General features: G+C 42.0%; 2 protein-coding genes across 2 annotated transcripts in view; one reads left to right on the top strand and one right to left on the bottom strand.

The window, feature by feature from the left end:
- Positions 1 to 13,190, top strand: part of col4a2 (collagen, type IV, alpha 2) — a 54,815-nt gene extending 41,625 nt beyond the window's left edge. The window contains exons 13-48 of the mRNA XM_086052458.1: positions 287 to 358; positions 445 to 489; positions 571 to 618; positions 707 to 742; positions 823 to 867; positions 1,363 to 1,423; positions 1,581 to 1,694; positions 2,134 to 2,283; positions 2,375 to 2,446; positions 2,525 to 2,676; positions 2,739 to 2,811; positions 3,382 to 3,488; positions 3,575 to 3,758; positions 4,119 to 4,163; positions 4,425 to 4,499; positions 4,586 to 4,684; positions 4,767 to 4,988; positions 5,348 to 5,509; positions 5,589 to 5,759; positions 5,851 to 5,994; positions 6,173 to 6,298; positions 6,381 to 6,562; positions 6,681 to 6,744; positions 6,828 to 6,902; positions 6,996 to 7,103; positions 7,201 to 7,308; positions 7,400 to 7,471; positions 7,609 to 7,734; positions 7,831 to 7,947; positions 8,179 to 8,340; positions 8,450 to 8,548; positions 8,634 to 8,780; positions 9,066 to 9,182; positions 9,491 to 9,682; positions 9,764 to 10,050; positions 11,691 to 13,190. Of these exons, the coding sequence (XP_085908584.1) occupies positions 287 to 358; positions 445 to 489; positions 571 to 618; positions 707 to 742; positions 823 to 867; positions 1,363 to 1,423; positions 1,581 to 1,694; positions 2,134 to 2,283; positions 2,375 to 2,446; positions 2,525 to 2,676; positions 2,739 to 2,811; positions 3,382 to 3,488; positions 3,575 to 3,758; positions 4,119 to 4,163; positions 4,425 to 4,499; positions 4,586 to 4,684; positions 4,767 to 4,988; positions 5,348 to 5,509; positions 5,589 to 5,759; positions 5,851 to 5,994; positions 6,173 to 6,298; positions 6,381 to 6,562; positions 6,681 to 6,744; positions 6,828 to 6,902; positions 6,996 to 7,103; positions 7,201 to 7,308; positions 7,400 to 7,471; positions 7,609 to 7,734; positions 7,831 to 7,947; positions 8,179 to 8,340; positions 8,450 to 8,548; positions 8,634 to 8,780; positions 9,066 to 9,182; positions 9,491 to 9,682; positions 9,764 to 10,050; positions 11,691 to 11,945 (4,314 nt within the window). The 3' untranslated portion in view covers positions 11,946 to 13,190. The remainder of the gene's footprint in view (positions 1 to 286; positions 359 to 444; positions 490 to 570; positions 619 to 706; positions 743 to 822; positions 868 to 1,362; positions 1,424 to 1,580; positions 1,695 to 2,133; positions 2,284 to 2,374; positions 2,447 to 2,524; positions 2,677 to 2,738; positions 2,812 to 3,381; positions 3,489 to 3,574; positions 3,759 to 4,118; positions 4,164 to 4,424; positions 4,500 to 4,585; positions 4,685 to 4,766; positions 4,989 to 5,347; positions 5,510 to 5,588; positions 5,760 to 5,850; positions 5,995 to 6,172; positions 6,299 to 6,380; positions 6,563 to 6,680; positions 6,745 to 6,827; positions 6,903 to 6,995; positions 7,104 to 7,200; positions 7,309 to 7,399; positions 7,472 to 7,608; positions 7,735 to 7,830; positions 7,948 to 8,178; positions 8,341 to 8,449; positions 8,549 to 8,633; positions 8,781 to 9,065; positions 9,183 to 9,490; positions 9,683 to 9,763; positions 10,051 to 11,690) is intronic.
- A 26-nt stretch (positions 13,191 to 13,216) lies between these two features.
- On the bottom strand, positions 13,217 to 20,243 carry rab20 (RAB20, member RAS oncogene family). Its single transcript, XM_086052463.1, has 2 exons — positions 19,769 to 20,243; positions 13,217 to 14,265 (listed from the first exon to the last, which is right to left on the bottom strand). Exons 1-2 carry the CDS (start codon positions 19,956 to 19,958, stop codon positions 13,676 to 13,678), a joined length of 780 nt encoding a protein of 259 aa, XP_085908589.1. The 5' UTR covers positions 19,959 to 20,243; the 3' UTR covers positions 13,217 to 13,675.
- Positions 20,244 to 20,646: the final 403 nt, after the last annotated feature.

The following is a 20,646-nucleotide window of genomic DNA, read 5'->3' as shown; positions in this document are numbered from 1 at the left end:
TTAAATAAGGTGTCTGGTATTCTGATCAACTGAGTAAATAAGAAACCAAAGATGCAATTTGTATTGATAGAGTATAGGCCTCCTCTCAAATGAACACCTTATTTCAAATAAAATGTTTGGTGCGCTCTGAAGTTGATTTAACAAACAGTTCTGGACACTATTTGAGGAAATAAGGCATAGGCAACTTCTCAAATACTGTAGATGCCTACAGTACTTCAAATAAGATGTCTGATTCTCACTGCAGTTGATTAAAATTGGGAGATCAATTTTCTTTCTTGCACCACAGGGGGAGATTGGACCCCCGGGTCCCCCAGGAAACTCCACTCATCCCCACAGTCAGCCCCCTTTCGGACCCTTGGTGTGTACATCTGCTCCAATCTCATTCCTCTGCCTGAAAGAAATGTGCCTTGATTCTAAATTGTGAAAATATACACATCGTTTTAGGGCCCTCCTGGACCTAAGGGTGTTAAAGGAGAAGCAGGAGACCTGGTAGGCACTCGTTAATGCATCTAGTTCCTTATTCCTCTAATTTTATTACATAACGGCATTGTTATTGTTGCTGAATTACAGGCTGATAACAAAGGAGAAACTGGAATCACGGGATTCCCGGGATCACGAGTGAGCACATTTCTGCTTATTCCAGTCAGACCTTTTTGAAGCCTGAGATGCATTTTATCTTCATAATGTGCCTTGGATGCATTTCTAGGGTCTACCTGGTGCACCTGGGAGGCCCGGACCAAGGGTAAGATTGTATCACACATCAACAATGTGATCTTTGATGAGGTAATCTATTGCAGTGTTATTAACGAGTCTACCTTTCAGGGAGATGCGGGGGAACAAGGACCAATAGGCAGAGCGGGTCCAAAGGTGAATATTTTCATTCAACAAAATTCAACAATAAACTAAGTGACATAATTCAAAATTAGCTTTATCTTTGAGAGGTTTGTGTGTAAAATGCAAAAAACAAAAATTGATGCTATGTGCTAATGAGGTAGCATCCTTTGGAGACATGCTAGAGCTGGCAAATAACAAAATGTATTTTCTTGATCATAACTGGGGAAGATTAAGAATTGATTAGTTGTACGAACGGGAAAGTGTGACTGTAATTGTTCATTTTAGAAAATGGGCAAAAAATACAGAGGAAAGATATTTTTCAGGCAGCAAACTAGTAGAGTTAACTGGTAATCAACAACACATCTGTTGGTGGCAGCCAAGTAATACACTGCACATCAATTCCCCACACAATTAACACACTTTTTAATGATCAAATTATGTGCTTAATATTATGCCTATTCTTAAAATGCACCAAATCAGATACCTATTTGTGGAGAATACATAAATTGTACTAATTTTGTATTTTAGGGAGTAAGTGGTGAAGCGGGGGAATTGATTTCATCTGGATTATGGCCCTGGTCTTCATCAGGTATGACAATTGACTAACAACAAATTCAAAAGTCACCATGATTGTTTGAACATCTTTAATTCAGTTACAACAACCAATGTAATGACTACACATTTATTAAAAAAAAAAACCCAGATACAAATATTGATAGCTGGATTTGTTTTATTAACTTTACAAGCTGGTGCACTTGGTCCACCGGGTGAGCAAGGTCCCCAAGGTGGGAGGGGACCGATAGGAGATCAAGGCATTCCTGGGCCACCAGGACGGACTGCATCGTACACACAGCAACAAGGTTTGTGTTAGTGTTACTGGTTAAAAACGTAAAGATCACGATACTGATTATCAAATAAGCAACAAAGTTGGTATGGAAATGTGCCACTTCCTCAAATAGTGCTCAAATAAATCACAACTGAAGCTGCGTGTTTGTGTCCAGTTCTAAAAATCAATACTGTGTCACAAATACATTTCTCATTTAATCTGAAAAACAATTTAAAAAAACGGCGTTAACAGACGAGTGATACCATCATACAGTAGACGTCATATCTGTACAGCTCAAGTTTGAAGTATTGTTGTATGCTATGTAGAAAATCCCAGAACATACAAATAATCTGTGGTCCACTTCCAAGAAGAGACCAAGGTACTCTCTACAGTTGCGTAAATAAACCACTATATGAGGAAATGCGCTACCCCATGATCAAAAGTCAAACGGAACCTTTTCCTTGGTCGGCCAGTGTTTGATTATGCCGGTCCATTCGGAAGAAAGGGGGAGCCAGGAGAGAAGGGCCAACAGGGAGAACAAGGAAGTCCTGCTGTCAGTGCAGGACCAGCAGGCAGCCCTGGTCGCCCGGGTTCTAGAGGTCCTCCGGGCCCCAAAGGATCATGTGAGTAAAGGAACAGCATCATTGGTCGCCACCATGTGTTGATACAGTAATTAAAGATTAAATGTCCAATGTTTCTGCCTGACATATCAAGGGGGAGATTTCTTCAAGGGGTCTCCTGGTGGTAGAGGAAGGCCTGGAAATGCAGGTTTCAAGGGAGTCAAAGGTACTGTTTTTGTTAAAGGTGTTGTTTTTGAAGGGTTTTTTATGTTAAGCTGAATTTGTTGTTTTTGCATTTTTTCAGGAGATCACGGACAATGTGAATGCACCGTTAACAACTCTCCACCAGGGCCACCCGGGGCCCTTGGTGATGCCGGAGACCCCGGGATGACTGGAGAGTTTGGACGGGAAGGTGACACTGGAGACCCGGGTCCCGCAGGAGTGGATGGATTCTCAGTAAGAGAAATAAGACATTGTCGAAGTTCCTGCTCACTTCCCATGATAATGTCTTCTTGCAGGGAAATCCGGGGCTCATTGGTGAGCCAGGCGCAAGAGGAAGAAAAGGAGACACAGCTGTGGCGACACAAAAAGGTGTGCTTTACTTATTTGATTGTAAGGCCATACCGGGTTCAAGCATGGCACACTTTCCTAATCCAAGCATGTTTAGAAGAGATGACACGTTGCTCAGGTACAATAATGCAGTACAGTTGCGATGCCCACCACCTTACATAATCATTCAAAGGAGCGATAGAGCCACATTGAAAGTAATAGTGAATAGGTTATAAAATAAAGGAATGAGGTCGGAATATTTGAAGAATGAAGCCCCAAATGGTGAGACAACATATGAGAATGATGACTGAATCTTCTGACCTCCTGTTTCAATGCCAGTGTTATATTTAACAGAATAATCCTGGACTATAAGTGAGATCTTCATGCATGTAGCTCAATTTCCCATAACAGATTCAGGTCCTTCTTTAAACAGCAAACTAGATGACAGTAAATCAACAGTGTCGCTAATAGTTTTAGTCAAGTAGTAATTTATTCTCAATTGCTTTAAGACATGATTAATGAGCAATCACATCCACATAATTAAATGTATTTCGACACTGTGCCTGTATGGTGTCAATATTCCTTTATGTGGATGCAATATAATGTCCGCAGGCTACCGTGGAGACCCTGGGATTGCGGGGCAAGATGGTGAACTGGGAAAGCAAGGATTGGCGGGCCAAGTGGGTCTGCCTGGGTTTCCTGGCAGTCGTGGTCTTCCAGTGAGTCCACTATTCATTCATTCCCAAAGTAAACATCAATCGTCTCCTTAGGATGGTTAGATACCAGGTTTTGTTCATGCAAACAGGGAGACGATTCCAAAGGAGAGAGAGGAGAAAAAGGTTCTTCTGGTGTACCAGGTCGAGCTGGTGCACCTGGACTTAGAGGAGAACCAGGTCCAGAGTTAGAGGGTATCAAAGGCCAGCCTGGTTTAGCCGGTGATGCTGGTCTTGATGGTTATCCTGGAGTTGCAGGAACACCTGGTAGCCCAGGTAAGAGGAATCTGATTGATTCAATGACACATACGCTCCACTGTTTCATTTGATGCTTCATCTAATTTTCTTTTTACTAAGTCTTAACACTTTTTTTTCATCTCTTTTCATTGTTTTTTGCAAAGCATTGAATTTGAAAAGAATATTCATGGCTTGAGAATTAAAACAAGGACGCATGATGAGTATATTTTACTGTTGTACTGTTACTTTTCCTTCTGTGCCTCCAGTTGACACCTTTGTTGCAGGGCCTGCAGCTATCAAACCAGCTCAGATCGAGCTTGTTTGCAAAATAATGCTTATGCTTTTGAATAACTCTTGTACCGAATGCCTTTCTCATTCTGTCTCTCTCGCGACTGAAAGGCGGCTGTAGTCCAGCAGGAGATGGAGAACAATGGGATGTAACAGGTAGCGGGCATAATGATGTTTTTAAATCTCTTTGTGCTTCACCGTTGTTTGCATGAATTTTGCCAGAAGTGAATTGCTTTCAATTTGACGATAAAAGTACAACTGTGTAAGTTGATCAAGTAAAGATAATGCTATTGCATATATGAACACAATCCACGCTGGGCACCAGACAAAGTCACCATACTTTTCTTGTACAGCTAGTTCGGTATATAACCATGATATAATCATGATTAAATGTGTTGTTTGTTACTTTCATTTTAGGTCCTTGTGGGACTTTCCCAGGACCTCCTGGACTGCCTGGTTCTCCTGGACCCAGAGGATTACCCGGTCTCACAGGCAAAGATCAGAAGCAACAGAGTGATCTTTCTTTTTTGGCAAATAGATAGCTGGTCTCACTATTATTTTCTCTCATCAACGATAAGGTCTTCCAGGTGATAAGGGTCTGCCAGGTCTTTTTGGACGAAAGGGAGATAGAGGAGAAAGAGGAGACTATGGCCCAGGTGGCCAAACTGGACCACCAGGTAACTATGACATCTATGCAAGCCATTATGAAACCTAACGTTATCATATTGTTGAATTAACCCGATTAACCCCTTCTGATAGGTTTTCCTGGCCCCCGCGGTGACTTGGGCGTGCCGGGCAGAAAAGGGTCCGTTGGATCTCCAGGTGTGCCTGGACTGTCCGGATGGGTCGGAGCAGTCGGCAATAAAGGTGTCCACGGGGAAGTATTGGGTGCATTTCAGGGACCCCCCGGTGACCCAGGACTGTATGGGTTTCAAGGAAGCAAGGGTTTCGCTGGAGATCAGGGACAACCAGGGTTTCCAGGTAAGGCATATTTTAACATGATCACACAATTACACAATTTCTGCATTAATACCCATGAATAAATCAATACAGAAAGGTAATCATACCGTTTCTGCCATCGCCTCTGATACTCCATAATGTAGGTGAAAGATTTGCCTCAGTTTACCTCAGCCCCACCTATTCACACTCATAACCTTTCACACAAAACAGTAAAACAGAAATAAGACAATGAAAACCATCTTTGACTGGCAGCGTGGAAGGGCGTTTTCCACTGACATTCTATGTTGGTCCCATTTCTACAAGGCAACAAAGAGAAAAGCCAGGAAAATGCCTTACCGGTTTTGTTTTTATATGATGTTTCATTCTGTCTATCACTCCAGGAAGGGGGGGTGTGCCTGGTATGATTGGTCCCAAAGGCGACATTGGGCCTCCAGGCCTTCAGGGGCTGGAAGGAAGCCCTGGACCAGCAGGCAATTATGGCTACCCTGGCGATCTTGGCAATGCTGGTCCACCAGGACCACCAGGTGCAGTCGGACAACCAGGTGAGACCCTATCCACGAGTACATATGTTCGAAACATCCTTGTTCATATTTGACTTATCTCACTTACCCCGTTATCCAGGTTTAACTGGTCAAAGGGGAACAGAAGGAGACCCGGGAGCTCCAGGTCTATTTGGAATAAAAGGTTTCCCAGGGGAACCAGGTAACTATGGGGTTCTTGGGGAGAACGGCTTGCCAGGTAACGCAGGACTGCCTGGGCCAGATGGAAAACCAGGACCTCCGGGAATGAAAGGTCGGTTCCACCGATGTTTATTTCTATAATATTCATACCCAAATGTCCAGGATTTGAGAATTTCTGTGAACCAATGTTTCTCAAATTCAAGGATACAAAGGGTCTCCTGGCATGTCAGGCTTTGGCGGGGTCTCTGGTAATACAGGCGCTAAAGGAGTCAGTGGGGTAAAAGGAGACACTGGATTGCCAGGACAAACTGGCCCTCAAGGAATGTCAGGCAAAACCGGACAAAAAGGTGCTGGACCTATCTTTTCTAAACTGTGATCTCAGCCATTATTAGGAAGTTTTTTTTATTCACTCTTATCCGCTGATCAAATGTTGTTTGCTAGGTGATCGGGGGTTAAATGATCTTAGCCATTATTAGGGAGTTTTTTTTATTCACTCTTATCCGCTGATCAAATGTTGTTTGCTAGGTGATCGGGGGTTAAGGGGCCCACCTGGCGAGAAGCCAGAGATCCCTGCACAGATGAAAGTCGACATGAAAGGAATCAAGGGAGAACGTGGAGACCTAGGAACTCAGGGTTTCGTCGGTCCAAGAGGTTAATCAGATATTGCCAATTGCCAAGAAATGTTACATTTTCTTTGTCATTTTACTTCCTCACACATGACTAATTTCCACAGGCTCAAAGGGTCTCCCTGGTGTTCCGGGCCATGAGGGAGGTCATGGGTTTCCTGGAGAGCCCAGTCATGAAAAGGGTTTCCAAGGAGATCCGGGTGCACAGGGACTACCGGGGTTTAAGGGGATGCCAGGGTATACCGGGAATCAAGGAATTTCTGGCTTTGATGGGATGAGCGGTGAAAAGGTGACTAGAAATATGTTGTCAAAAGTCTGGAATCTCTTGTCTTTCAGTTTCTTGTTCCATTCTACCACCATTTATTGCTTTTCACAGTCCATTTGTAATGTCTTGTTCTTGTTTCTAGGGGGTCAAGGGAAGCCCCGGTGCATATGGTGCAACAGGAGACAAGGGCAAGACGGGAATCAAAGGTGATAATTTCAAATTCACTTACAATTAAACAATATTTGTTAACAGTAGTTTATCTTTACCTGGTATTTTTATACGATTCAAGGTGAGGGCGGCCTTCGCATAGACATGCCAGGAGCAACTGGATTGAGGGGAGAGGTTGGTTCTTCAGGAGACCCAGGTAAAAAATAATTCATACTAATTCTGCTTTAGTGCTTCATAGCATTTCTGGCGATCGCTGTACTGTTATGAATGTTTGATATCATCCAAATAGGTGCGAGAGGAATACCTGGGCTGGCTGGAGATAGGGGACTCCCTGGTTTTGATGGTATCGAAGGGAAAAGGGGACAGTCAGGTGATGCAGGTGATGTGGGATATCCAGGTAAGAGGTTTACCTTCCAGGCTTTATGATTCTGTTTTACATGGAATTAGATTGCAGTTGTATTCCATTACCGGTAAATTGTTTTTAAAAATGATAGGTTCCGATGGACAGAAAGGAACTCCTGGCAACCAAGGTTATAAGGGTTTTGCTGGGACACCTGGAAAAGAGGGACAGCCAGGTTTCCCAGGCGTTCCAGGAACAAAAGGTTAAAGGATCAGATCAATTCAGTGTTGCTTTTGTTCGGCAGATAGCAATTTTAGTTGTTACATTCATTCTTTACTTGCAAATGTGTGCAGGCTTCCCTGGTCTCATTGGTCTTTATGGATTAGATGGTTTGAAAGGACAAAAGGGTGTCTCGGGAATCACAGGTATTTTTACAGCATGTTATTCCATAATCATGAATAGCCAGTGTTCCTGTAACTGTCAAAACGGATGCGCCAAGTATCCAAATTTGAGGCATATACTTGTGGGAGTTGAACATTGCTTCTTGTTGCAATCTTGCCAGGTTTGGATACGACTGGACCATCTGGCAACCCAGGACCCAAGGGAGAGAGGGGGGATGGTGGTAACCCCAACAACCAGGCAGGTGCGCCAGGCGTTGCGGGTTCAAAAGGCTTGCAAGGAGATGCTGGTAAGTTTCTCTGCCACTTACTAAGCTCTCAGCTGACCAATGTGTATTTCATTGAGCCACTGGGCTAATGACTATCCCCATGTTGGGCGTGTTCAGGTGACCAAGGTCACCCTGGAGCATCAGGAATCCGTGGGCCAAGAGGACCAGATGGAAAACCAGACAGACCAGGACACTCAGGGGATAAGGGCTTTCCTGGACCCCAAGGGTTCCAAGGTAAGAATATACTTTCAAAAACCAAAACCATCATTATTACCATGTTTGTTTACTTAGCTCAATTGTTAGCTCAAATGCTCTGATGGCGCTGCAATATACCTAGTAAGACATAATATGCCTTACAAGCTTAAGCATATCTATTCCAAATTTGATGGTATAAGCAGCAAAGAACTATTTATAATAGTTTTGAATGGTAATCGATTTTATTAACCCTAAAATTGTGTTTCCCAGGTTTCCCTGGAGCCAGTGGGTTTCCTGGTATTGATGCCTCCGCTGGAGAAAAGGGTATATTTGGAACACCTGGGCATCCCGGAGTCCCGGGTAGGAAAGGGTTCAAAGGAGATCAAGGTTCAAGCGGATATAGAGGACCAAATGGAATTTCTGGGAAGAAAGGTACAATACGCTTGCAAAAATTACTGCGTCACAAATCCAAGGTCCACCACACCCCTCATTATGGCCGTCTACATCACAGTACATTTCTAGTTTCATGCATTTCTTGCAGGTGGGAAAGGGGAACAAGGCTCAATGGGAACTCCTGGTCAGATTGGTGTCAAGGGAGAGAGAGGACCATATGGCCCTAAAGGAGATACTGGACCTCCAGGTAAGTGATGAGATTAAGACTTCCTATTGGTTAGTGTCCAGTTTGTTGTCCTGGTGGTGTCTTAAATGATCTGTTTGGCCTGCAGGTTTCCGTGGGTTGCCAGGAAACCAGGGTCCACTTGCAGATCCCAGCATAGTCCCAGGAGAGAGGGGCCTTCCGGGACGACAGGGTATTCAGGGACCGAGAGGCATCCAAGGCGAACCAGGGCCAAAAGGACCCCCTGGGGATGCTGGTCAGTTTTTTTTTTGTTTTTTTTGTGAACGAAATAATGAATGAATAAGAGGGTAATCATACACCCTGTTGTTTTCAAAAATGTATATTTACTGTATTTTTTTTAATAGACATTTGCTGTGATTTTTCTGAAGAAATGATGTAAACATTTAAATAAATTCATTGATATAAACATAATTCTGCAACACTGATGTACTGATTTTCAAAAAAGGAAACATTTGTATGCTGTAATATTGACAAACATTCATATTTTCAAGTTAATAAAATCAATTATAATTTTTTATAGGTTTTTTTGGGCCCATCGGACAGAAAGGCATGCCTGGAATAGGTGGAAGACCAGGAACGCCTGGGTTCCGTGGAGAGGCAGGTCAACTGGGCCACGCTGGTCTGCAAGGCATGGAAGGTACATCTGATCAGGGCAGATGAGGATTAGTGTTAATAGTCTTGGATTAAAGGATTGAAAAGTAGGTGCTGTTTTTTTTTGCAGGGAACTGGTTAGTTAGCAAATAGGATTTTTATCATTCTTCTTTTGTAAAAGATTGTTTCATTGATAAACTGAGAAACTACTGAGAGCTGTAAATGATCAACGGATAGTTGAGGACAAGGGAGTTTATCTTTGTACTCTTGATTTACTATAGTTGAGATGGTTGTTGAGGCTTCAGGTAGCTGTTTGTGCCAGGTTGTTGATTTTTGCATTATGTTTGGTCAAAGGTAATCCCGGTAAACCAGGTGCCCCCGGCTTACCTGGCATGCCCGGCCGCAGTGTCAGTGTGGGTTACTTGCTGGTGAAGCACAGTCAGTCCGAGCAGACTCCCATGTGCCCCGTGGGGATGTCAAAAATATGGGATGGATACAGTCTTTTGTACCTGGAAGGCCAGGAAAAGGCTCACAACCAGGATCTTGGTCAGTCTGGCGAAATTCAAGCGACGTCCTGCTTGATGAATATGAAATCAACGTGCATTACCTTCGTGTTGTTCTCGTCAGGTTTGGCTGGCTCTTGCCTTCCACGCTTCAGCACCATGCCCTTCCTGTACTGCAACCCTGGAGACATCTGCTACTACGCCAGCAGGAATGACAAGTCCTACTGGCTGTCCACCACCGCCCCCCTGCCCATGATGCCCGTGGAGGAGGGCGACATCAAACCCTACATCAGTCGCTGCTCGGTTTGCGAGGCCCCGTCGGTCGCCATCGCCGTGCACAGCCAGGACATCGCTATCCCGCAGTGTCCCGCTGGATGGCGCAGCCTGTGGATTGGCTACTCCTTCCTCATGGTGAGTAAAATCTGCAAGTGCAGACCTCCGCCACGGATTATCAACTGTAAAATCAGAATGTGAATGGCTACAATGAGGGGGAGAAATAAAGACACTCAAGTAAGCACTCTACAGAATGTAGGCTGAGCAAAGGCACTGCAATACAACACTGTACAACAACACAACATGCAGCATCTACAGTATGATAAATGTGTTTCTATAATCCTTCCATTCATTTCCTAAACCACTTATTCTCAAATGGGTCAACCATTCATATTCATGGTTGATTAAAATTCTTCAAAGAACCAGACATGCATGTTTATGGAACGTTGAAGGAAGCCAGAATACTGGCAGGAAGCCGACACAAGTACAGAGAGAACATACAAACCACATGAATTCCCAATCACAGAAGTGTACAAATGTGCTAACAAAGACCCTACATTTCTATATTCATTTTTTTAAAATACTTTTCCACAAATAAAAATGAAACCAAAACCATAAATACATTCCAGAATATGTTCTATGCAGGCCCACTAGTCTAAACACGGCTTCTGATTAATATTGCGTTTGTGGAATATGAAAAATTCACCCGTTTTTAGCTAGCACAGGGGGCGACCATTTTGTCACTTCTGTCAACTGACGATGACATCAGAGTTGCTCAGGTAACGACCAATCATGGCTCACCTTCTGGAAACTGGTGAGCCGCGATTGGTCGTCATCTCAGCCCTGAGCAACTTCGATGTCATGTTCAGTCGACAGAAGTGACAAAAAGGCCGCCCCCTGAGATGGCTAAAAGTGGGTGCATCTTGCTGCTTAATTTATATTCCACAAACGCAATATTAATCAGAATGCCGTGTTTCAACTACAAGGCCTGCATAGAACATATTGTGGAAAAAAATATGTTTAGGTTGACTTCCTCTTTAAACTGGAGTTCAGCGGGTCCACAAGCCGCAGCTTGGAGCTCATTATAGTACCATTTAAAAAAGTGCACACCTTCAATGGAGACCAGCACCAAATTATTCCTTCCCATCTTAGCTTCTGGCCAATTAAAACCTCCAATATGATTATGACATATCACATAAACATGACATCCCTACATTAATAGTTTTGTAAAATATTTTCTTACAACAAAAGGCATACGTATTAGCACCGAAATTGAGTTGTGTTTTTCTTTCAACAACAAAAGGCATATTTTTTAGAATACAGTCCCATTTTTTTGTGAAGATTTTGCAGTGACCATTTTTCCACACAGTTTTTACTGCACACTCACTCGGCCAGGAGGAACGAGTGTGTAAATGTCACAACTGACGTCGGTTATCCACTTAAAAGCCAGCTGCTATACTGAGCCAACAACACTCATTCGCTGACTTCCACATCACTCAATAGGTTAGGCCCGGCCTTTTAAAGCCACACACATTCAAAGGCACATAAACTACAGTGTAGAACATGAGGATGGTGACCCCAAATGGACAAAGATACTACCTGCACCTCACATGCATATTTTGTATCGGTATTATGCATCCAGATTTAAAATACATGCAAATAATTAATGTATGGTCACTACTTTGAGAATGTTCATCATAATTACAGAATACAACAAATATTACCCAAATTCATGTCGCAGTCAAATGAATGAAGAATCAATTACCTCTTTCGCGCAGCACACGGCAGCAGGAAACGAAGGCGGGGGTCAGTCGCTGTCATCGCCAGGATCTTGCCTGGAAGACTTCCGGACGTCGCCGTTCATCGAGTGCAACGGCGCCAAAGGCACGTGTCACTACTTCGCCAACAAGCACAGCTTCTGGCTCACCTCCATAGATCAGTCTTTCCACGCCGAGCCGGCATCAGAGACGCTCAAAGCGGGCCAGCTCCTGTCGCGCATCAGCCGCTGCCAAGTCTGCATGAAGAACTTGTGAAAGGAGACTCCTTGTGTAATAGGTCATTAGGCCATCTATCAGTGTAAACGACAACAGCCCCGCTTGAGCCACGAAGCTCATATACGCTATGACTGTTTGGTGCCTAGAGAAATCATTATGTTGGTTCTAAATGTGTAATGGTGCTTACTGTTTTAACTTATTACCTCAGGTAATCACACAGAGACTGTTCATTGCTACTATTGCACTGCATCCAGCCTTTATCTTTAAGCCACTAACTCTGTTTGTCCACCAGGCCTTTACTATTGTTATGCTTTTTATTACTTCCGATGAGTCGTTTCCCTGTCACATGCACTTCTATCAGCCGTAATGTTAATTGCAACCCACAGAACGCACTGATTCAAATTTTGGGGTTATCAGTTTTTGAATTTAACTGCAGTGAAATGTATTTTCAGGCTCGTTTTCCACTATACAAATCTGCTAATGATTAATTCACCTGCCAGGCGGATAGAGCGTAAACAGCCTGGATCAAAGGTCCTTGGGTAACCTTTTCCTTATCAGGGGACTTTGCAGTTTTTAGTAAGTGTTCCGAGGGCAGGGATGGGCAACTGCAGGTCAACTGGATTAATTTTCACCCCAAAGAAACAAACTAAAACCTTTTGGGTGTGTGTTATAAATATGTTTAATCTATAAAAGAAACCTGCTTGCATTGGATTTTTTTTTTTTCATATATTTTTTTTTTTAGCGCATTAAAAGTTTATCAGCGGTTTGAGGTTTACAATCAAAATGAAAATGTTTTTTTCAATGGTCATCAATTATATGCAGATTTGTGTCATTCACTAGATAGCCTTCGTCCCAATCCACCACGAGCAGCGGGGGTCGACTGTGTAGTTTTAAATTGTAATATCACCATTCACCACTAGATGGTAGACATTGCAGGTTAGAAAGTGTGTGGTCCTATGACCGCTGAAGAACCATCATTTAAGTTGTCCGTCCCTGTCCTACCACCATATTTGGATTGGAGCTGAATTTGAGTAGACTTCTCTTGTTTATAAACAAATCTGATGCAAAGATGGAAAAAATATATATTTTTTTGTAATTTATGAGCATTTGTGGGTTAAATGTTTTTCTGTATGGTAGGCCAGATCAAGTGCTCCATATAACACACTGTCCATTTTACCCCTTGTTTGGAAACACAGCAGATAATTATTAGTCAAACAACACTTATTCATTGAAATACATTATTGTTGCATTATAATGTAAACGATTAAATGTTGTTTCTTAAGAGTGCTTGTGTGATTTCATTCACGAACCACATCTAAATAAAAATCTTTATTATCATGATAATTGTCTTAAAAATTCAACATAGCTATGTGCCGTTACTTACGGAAACTGACAAGTTACATAAACAAAATAAAATACATTGGCGTTAATAACGATAACAGATTTAAGTCTGATCCATGAAAACATTCAAATTAAAGTGTTATTAAAGACAGTGTAAAACACCACCTAATCATATCAATTAGTGCAGTTAGGTTAGTGAAATTCATGAAAACTACTTTTCCGGATACTGAAGTGTGTACGGTATATTGTCCGCAGACATCTACTTTTAAGTCATTGGGAAGACTTCACAATGTCAATTAGATGCTGCTTCACAGTATGAAGAAAGTATTAAGGTGACAAATGCTAGTGGTTTCTTTGTCAATTCACATATTAAGTGGTACCATCACTTGTTAAATAAAACTCTTCCTCTGGTTCTCCCTTGTTGGGTCTTAGCAGCAGGTTGATCGACCCCGCTTGTTGCCGCCCTTCCTGCACACTTCCAAGTCCACGGTGGCAGATTCCAGGTTCTCATTCCTCTTCCTCATCATGGAGGGGAGCACCAGGTCAAAGAGCGCCTCGAACAGAGTATCCACATTGTAGCCGGTCTTGGCGCTGGTCTCGAAACACATCTTCTCAGCGGGCAGGCTGGTCTTCTCATCCGAGCCCTTGTAGCGAAGAATCCGCCCGTAGAATGCCAGCGCATCCTCGCGGGTGACTTGTTTGGGAAACGTGACGCTGGAGACGGACACGGGCGAGGCGGGCGGCGTGGGGCAAGCGTTCAGCACATCTGATCTGTCCTCCTCGGATTCCATTGGATTCACGTCGGTCATCTCCTGAGACAGCTTTGCTTTAGTGTCCGTCAGGTCGGCCTTGTTGCCCACAACGGCGTAAATGCAGTCGTGGTTGGCGGTGTCCGTCAGGGACAGGAAGCGATCCTCAAGTTCGGCCAGGCTATGCCAGTTGGTGACGTCGTAAGTCAGGATGACAGCGGCGGCGCCGCGACAGTACATGGAGCCCAAGCCGTGGAACTGTTCCCGGCCTGTGGAGGGAGAATCAAAGTTTGATGCCAGCGAAAAAAGCCGCAAGATTTGCACACACTTCAAGTCTGATTATGACCAACTCACTTTTGGATTGGGGCTGGATTTGAGTAGACCTGTTCCGACTAAATTTGTTACATAAGTTCCAACTAATTCTTTTCATAATGTCATACTGTCGTGTCATGTTTGGGTATGAAAAAATGGAAAGGTACAGTGCATGCCAAAACTTTTCTCGGCCTCATTTAACCTACAGACTTTGCACTTTGCACAAATGATCATGCGCCTGGAATGAGTCTGTTGACTTGACTGGAAGTGGAGTGCAGGTTGTTACTAGTGAATTTTCCCCGATTTGATTCATGCCTCTCTGACCAAAACATAAACAAAACAAAAAAAAACCCAACACTTGCAGGTATTTCTGGTCGCCATGCACCCCAAGTGACTCTTGGTTAAATCATCAACAAGTCTTTATCTGGTGACAACACTCTTTAGTTATCCTGTCCACATTACCACTTAGTATTCATGTATTTGGTAAGCTATTATATGAAGCACAACGTAGCACAGCAAAACTGGGTCAATTTAAACATGCACAGGCCCCCAAGAGCCCAGCGTGGGAAAACTCAGCTGTTTTGAAACAAAAACAACCTCTGTTTCTGTACAAAACCTCATTCAGTTGCCTCAAGAAGTGTTTCTTCACCAACAATAAGACAACTTTAATAACAAAGGTCAACAGCAAATTTTGATAAGAGTATGGTTTATGTGTCCCTAAATGCATTTTGATTCAGATTCTTGAAATAAATAACTAAATAAATAAAGAGAGAGAGAGAGAGAGAGAGAGAGAGGGACGGAGACCGATTATCGGCTCCGATATTCGGTGTTTTGCCGAATATCGGCATCTGCCTTTTTTTTTTCAATTTTTTTTTTTTTTTTTTAATCTGATGGCCGATAATAAACCAATTTTAAACTGTGTTACTTCAATGATCTATTTATTTACATTTTCAGTTAACATTTCTACTGATCCTGGGAACGTGCTGCACTTTTGGTTTTTGTTTGAAACCGAAGGAAAGGTAAGTAAAACTTTAACATTTCTGTGATTTTACAATTTTGGAGGGCTTTATTTACTGTAGAAACTTATATGGAGCTATTTTGTTAAGTTTCATTTAACTTTTGAAGACATGCTGATGACCCTGGGGGCTCCCTTTTTGTTAGAATTTATGTATATTGGCAAACATTGATAATAAAAAAAAAAAACTGTAAATCTCAAAAGTGGTTCAATAAACACATGCTCATAAGAGTTTAGATTTGTTTGGATTTCAACACCAATATTTTCCTTTTTGCTGAAAATTCATATCGGCTCCAAATTTCATCATCGGCCTACTTGACTACTAATAATCGGTATCGGCAGAGCTGGGCATTTTGCATTCAGGGAATTCAATGTGCACCGCGTGCATGAGCGCAACTCTCGATATAAGCAGCGTAACTGAGAGGCTCCTCTAGTCACATAAGTGGCTCAAAGGCAAGAAAGACCTGTACATTCCCAACGGAAACAAGAGGAGCGCAGTCGGACAAGCAGAGCGGTCATTGAAGACACACTAAAACGGCGACGAGCAACATACATATTTGAAGTCCAACATACAGAAGATTTTGATCTCCTTCCGGATCCTCTGACCTCCTGTTTTCAGGCCAGGCCAGGCACAACATTGTTGCTTGGAAAAGTTGTGCCATAGAACAATTTCTTTACACATCGATTAAGCAACTCCAGAATATTCAATGCACCGTCATTTCAGACAACAATGCAATGTGAGGAATCACCTTCTGTGTGACCATAAGTACAATATACCACAATGATGTCCCAGAATACATCTGCTGAGGATGTGAGTATTTCTATATACACGTTCTGGGAGGGACTGATGAGATGTTGTGCTTCTGGAAAACAGCTGGCTGGGGCATAAGGTCTTCCTGTCATGACACCATCATGTGACTATTAAGAGGAACAGGGTAAGATCCTTAAAACCATTGTTTTGAAACAAACTCAGCTGTCCAAATGAAAAAGGCAGACTAGAAAGACGAAAAGAGCAGCGGCCAGCTTGTTTGTTTTGAAAACATCACACAACAGGTTTCTTTAGCAGAATTCCGCTGATCTTGCATTTCATAAGCAAGGTGACCCACTAAACCAGACGATTAAGTCTTGGGATAGGTCATGGAAACACAGACAGGAAGTGACTCACCAACCATGCCTTTTCTTACATTACTGAAGTATTTCAGTAAGTCAAGTTGACATAGCGGTCCGCATAATGACTCACGTCACAGCTAGCACGTTCAGTAAACATCATGACGGGACATTATTATCTTTCAGATTAGCACGGGGCAGAGACGCTGTATGAATGCAAAAGTCATCGTGAATAATCAATTGCTAGTGTGAGAGAAAGTGCACAATGAATGTCTGTTTCTGACTGTTGTGGCAGAATTTGTCACAGAGCTTTAGAATTGAACCCCAATTTGAAAGACAGGCCATTATTAAAAAGGTTACCACTCACAACATGTTCATACAACCCCAGACTGTAAATGAGGAAACGCTATACTTCTTTGTGGCCAACGTTCTTCCTGTGAGTTGACCTTGGATTTTCCTACGGATGAATTCCAATATTTCGTAACCGTTTGCAACAAGAGCCATGGGTCAAATCCACAACCATCACGAAAGGTTTTTAGCATTTCTCTGAGGGAGCACTTGCTGAGGAGTTGCCCCTGCTGGTAATTGGACAAATAATAAGCAACATGGAATTGAATGCCGGGGACGTTGGACAATTTGGAATGCTAAGCGAATGTTTGGGGGGGTTATATATACGTTTCTCACACGAACGTTCAAACTTCTGTCTCACATGATACCACAAAAGATGGTCAGTAAAGAAAGCATCAAAGGCCCAGCTTTGGACTTGGATTGTTTTTTGTTTTTTTTATTGGGCTAACGTTTTCAAAATATCAAACACAATCCCCAGTGTATTTTGGATTTTATAGAAATTACCCCTTTTACTCCCCATAGACGTTCACTATAGAGAAAACGTTTAATATCGCTTAATGTTAGAAAACGAAAACCAATGTCCAGAAAATTCATGCGAACAGCTCTACCTATACCTCAACAAGTGGTGTTATGAGAAGACAAACATACATCGGAAGTAACATGAAGTAAACAGACATTCAAATCAGTCTCTTATCACAATTACGGCAGAGAATTTTGTTATGTTAACTTTTGCTGCGATTAGCTTCTGCTTGTTGTTTGACATTTAATTGATGTATGACGCTGTTACCATAAAATTGTGTCATAATATGAACAGTGATTAGCCTACTTATATAATTTCATGACTGTTAAGAATCATTCACCCCTACTCGCCAATTTTTCTGTAGAACATTATCTCTAATCTTACAAAAGTAACTTTTTTTTTTTTATTTTCACTCTCGCATCACAGAGTCAAAAACGTAGTAAGATGGCTACTAGGAAAGTATTAATTGGTATTTTTACAGGCTTTGAAGAGGCGACATACACCATCGTCCTTGCACACCAATTAATTCATTCAACACAAAATCATCCATAATCATTTACTTTTCAGGGAAATTATGCAAGATGGGTGTGAAATGATATTAAAAGTATTTTGGGATCATAATCCAGTCTACATTTTGGGTTTGATCTATTAAATGTGCCACTGCTGTTGATGTTCACATTAGTAAAGTAAATTACTAATGTGTACTAATTAAATTAGTAAATCTAACCGTTAACATATAGATGCGTTACGTACGTTTCTTGGGTAGGTGTGGAAGAGGCTCTCACCCCGCTTGTCTGTGAAACTGACCATTGTAAACCACTGTAATGACTAAGAGATCCCTGTAGATGGTGGCGTTGCATCGCTTTGGATTTGAAATCAGCATTTGAGAAGAAGATAAAGATTAGGGGTTAAATCTCAGCTAGTCACATGATTGTAAGGGAGAAAAATGCCAACATGGAAGTTGGGAATGTTTAGGCACCTCACTCAAACAGAATATGTTATGTAATGTTATGTTATGTTATAACAGACTATGTGTCATGGTAATGAGTAGGAAGTGTGCATCATAATCTTAAGGAAGATAATGCAGGGTTCTACATTAACACTATGTGGCTGTGTCAGACTACCTGAAGTTCAGTGACACCAGCACAACCTGCACAGTGTAAATTTGATCAATATGATTAAATCACATTAAAACACATCCTTCATTCTGTAATATTTAACATTCATTGTTTTGAGTTGTACTACAATTTTCTTACCGGCTTAAATGAAAACAGTATAAAAATGCTAAATGTGAAATATATGGTTTGTTTGAAACAAACCATATATCTCATGAATGTACAGGGCGACCAAAACATGGCTCATGGTGGCCCAAACAAAAGCGCTTAATGTTGGACCTTGCGGGGTACACTGCGTGAATGACGAATGCCATGTAAAAAAGCCAAAGATCAGTGTCACTCACATCGCGTTTGATAATTACTTAAGAGTTTGAGGTGTCACAAAAGCAAAAAAATGCTAGCATCAAAGTGTGTTCTGTTTAATTAACATGTTTACATAAAAAGCTTGTTTTCTCCGCTGTTTGATGAGACTAACCCATGCTCTACTTCCTAAAGAACAGAAAACGCTAGAAACAAACTTTGTTTCTAATTAAATAAGAGAGCCTTGTGTATTCCTTCCTTCGGTAGGGAGTGAGACAGTACTTTTATTGCCACAGAAGATAATAATCTGTGGGTCTTGGGAGAATCAGTCAAATGGGGAAAATTGAACTCATTTTCAGAGCTGGCATCTGCCTCCCCTTCTACAAGCATAGAGCAGATACTTTGTCCACTTCATCACACATGTAAGCCTTGTGCCAACAAGACCCCATGAGAGAGACGAGTTCCCATTTGCTTCGATCTAAACTGCAGGTCACATGCGAGTGATTGCCTCAACTGCGGGAATCACACATCATTGGGCAAATGCAGCAAGTAGGGACAGTATAAAACTCTTAATGTAAAAAAGGTTAACGTCAATGTCAGAAAACTACAACCTTTCTTTATAAAAATTCACAGGCACATTTCTGCTGATGCCCACTTCAACCTCTGAAACTACTCACTTTTGTTTAGTATTTCATTGCTTGATGTGGGCATACCTAGAGATGTGCACATGAAACTTGGCGATCGGTCGTAGTTTTCTAACATTAAGGGACGTTAAGCTTTTACCCTATAGTCAATGTCCGTCAATGGGAAGGAAAAAATTATGCCCATAAAATGCAAAATATTATGGCATTTGTTTTGATATTTTGAGTGGTTGAAGTGGGCACAAGTACAGATGTGCATGTGAATTCTGGTGATAATTTATAGCAGTTTTCTGATCATGAGACGTTTTTTTTTCTTTTTTTACACGTACATTAAGCGTTCTAGACTGTCTCCAGCGAACCCCAAGGGAATAAGCACACATAGAAAAACAAAACACATTTGAGAGGAGGTATTACCAGCGGTGTCCCATATGGAGACGTTGTAGGGCCCCCACTGTTTGAGGAAAAACGCCCCTCCGACGGTGCTGATGGTGTCTTTGAACTTCCTCTCAGTGTACCTGTGAAGCAGAGACGTCTTGCCCACGTTCATGTCCCCCAGGAGCACCACTTTCACGTCGGGCTTCCTCATCTTGGAAGACTCGGGCATGTTCAGCGCAACTTCCCTCAGTCGGACTTACCGCTACGTTACGTTACGTTAAATAACCACAATGGGCGGTCTACTTCGTAAACGTCAAGAGCGTACGGTAGACAAACGCCATTTTTGACGTGGTATAGTTGGAGGTGGTGACTGTTACAAGATACTCATCCTGAAATCTGCGCTCGAACCTTTGAGTGTTTGCAGCAACCACAAGTGGAGTAAAGCAGGAAGTGAAATTGGGCAACTTGTCTTGAATCACGCCTCGCAGGTTCAACCGTGGCCCCGCCCCTTCAAGGCGCTTTTCACTCTTCATAAGGATAACACACTTTAGAGCGCTTTTTCAATTCTACGTCATGAAATAGGTTGTCTTTAATATTTTTGGAATACATAACAAATACAGTCACAAAAAAAATAACGGAATAATTAAATAATTAATTTTATTAAATATGAAAATGAAAATAATTTACATACATACATACATACATACTTTTGAACTTTGTTATTGTTTTGTTGTCTTTAAATTACGTCATGTTCAATTCTCAAGTTTTGAAGTTCAATTTTTATTTACGTGCAACACCTCGTTTCATATGTGGTTGTTTTTAAAGTGCTTGATAAATAATATTGAGTTGTTATTTAATTTTGGAACAAACCCTGTAGCAGGTGTGTCAAGCTAGTTATGATTTCCAAAACTATTCCG

This window comes from Filicampus tigris, chromosome 14, assembly GCF_054856515.1.
Source record: "Filicampus tigris isolate MCC_2025a chromosome 14, RoL_Ftig_1.0, whole genome shotgun sequence".
Lineage (NCBI taxonomy): Eukaryota > Metazoa > Chordata > Actinopteri > Syngnathiformes > Syngnathidae > Filicampus > Filicampus tigris.
This window is presented reverse-complemented; position numbering and strand designations above follow the sequence as displayed.

What these genes read in the sequence shown, in the direction of transcription:
- rab20 (XM_086052463.1), bottom strand. Translation starts at nt 19,958, where the DNA reads ATGCCCGAGTCTTCCAAGATGAGGAAGCCCGACGTGAAAGTGGTGCTC. An exon ending in CTCCATATGGGACACCGCTG is followed by an intron (nt 14,266 to 19,768) that starts GTAATACCTCCT and finishes CTCCCTCCACAG; the next exon opens with GCCGGGAACAGTTCCACGGC.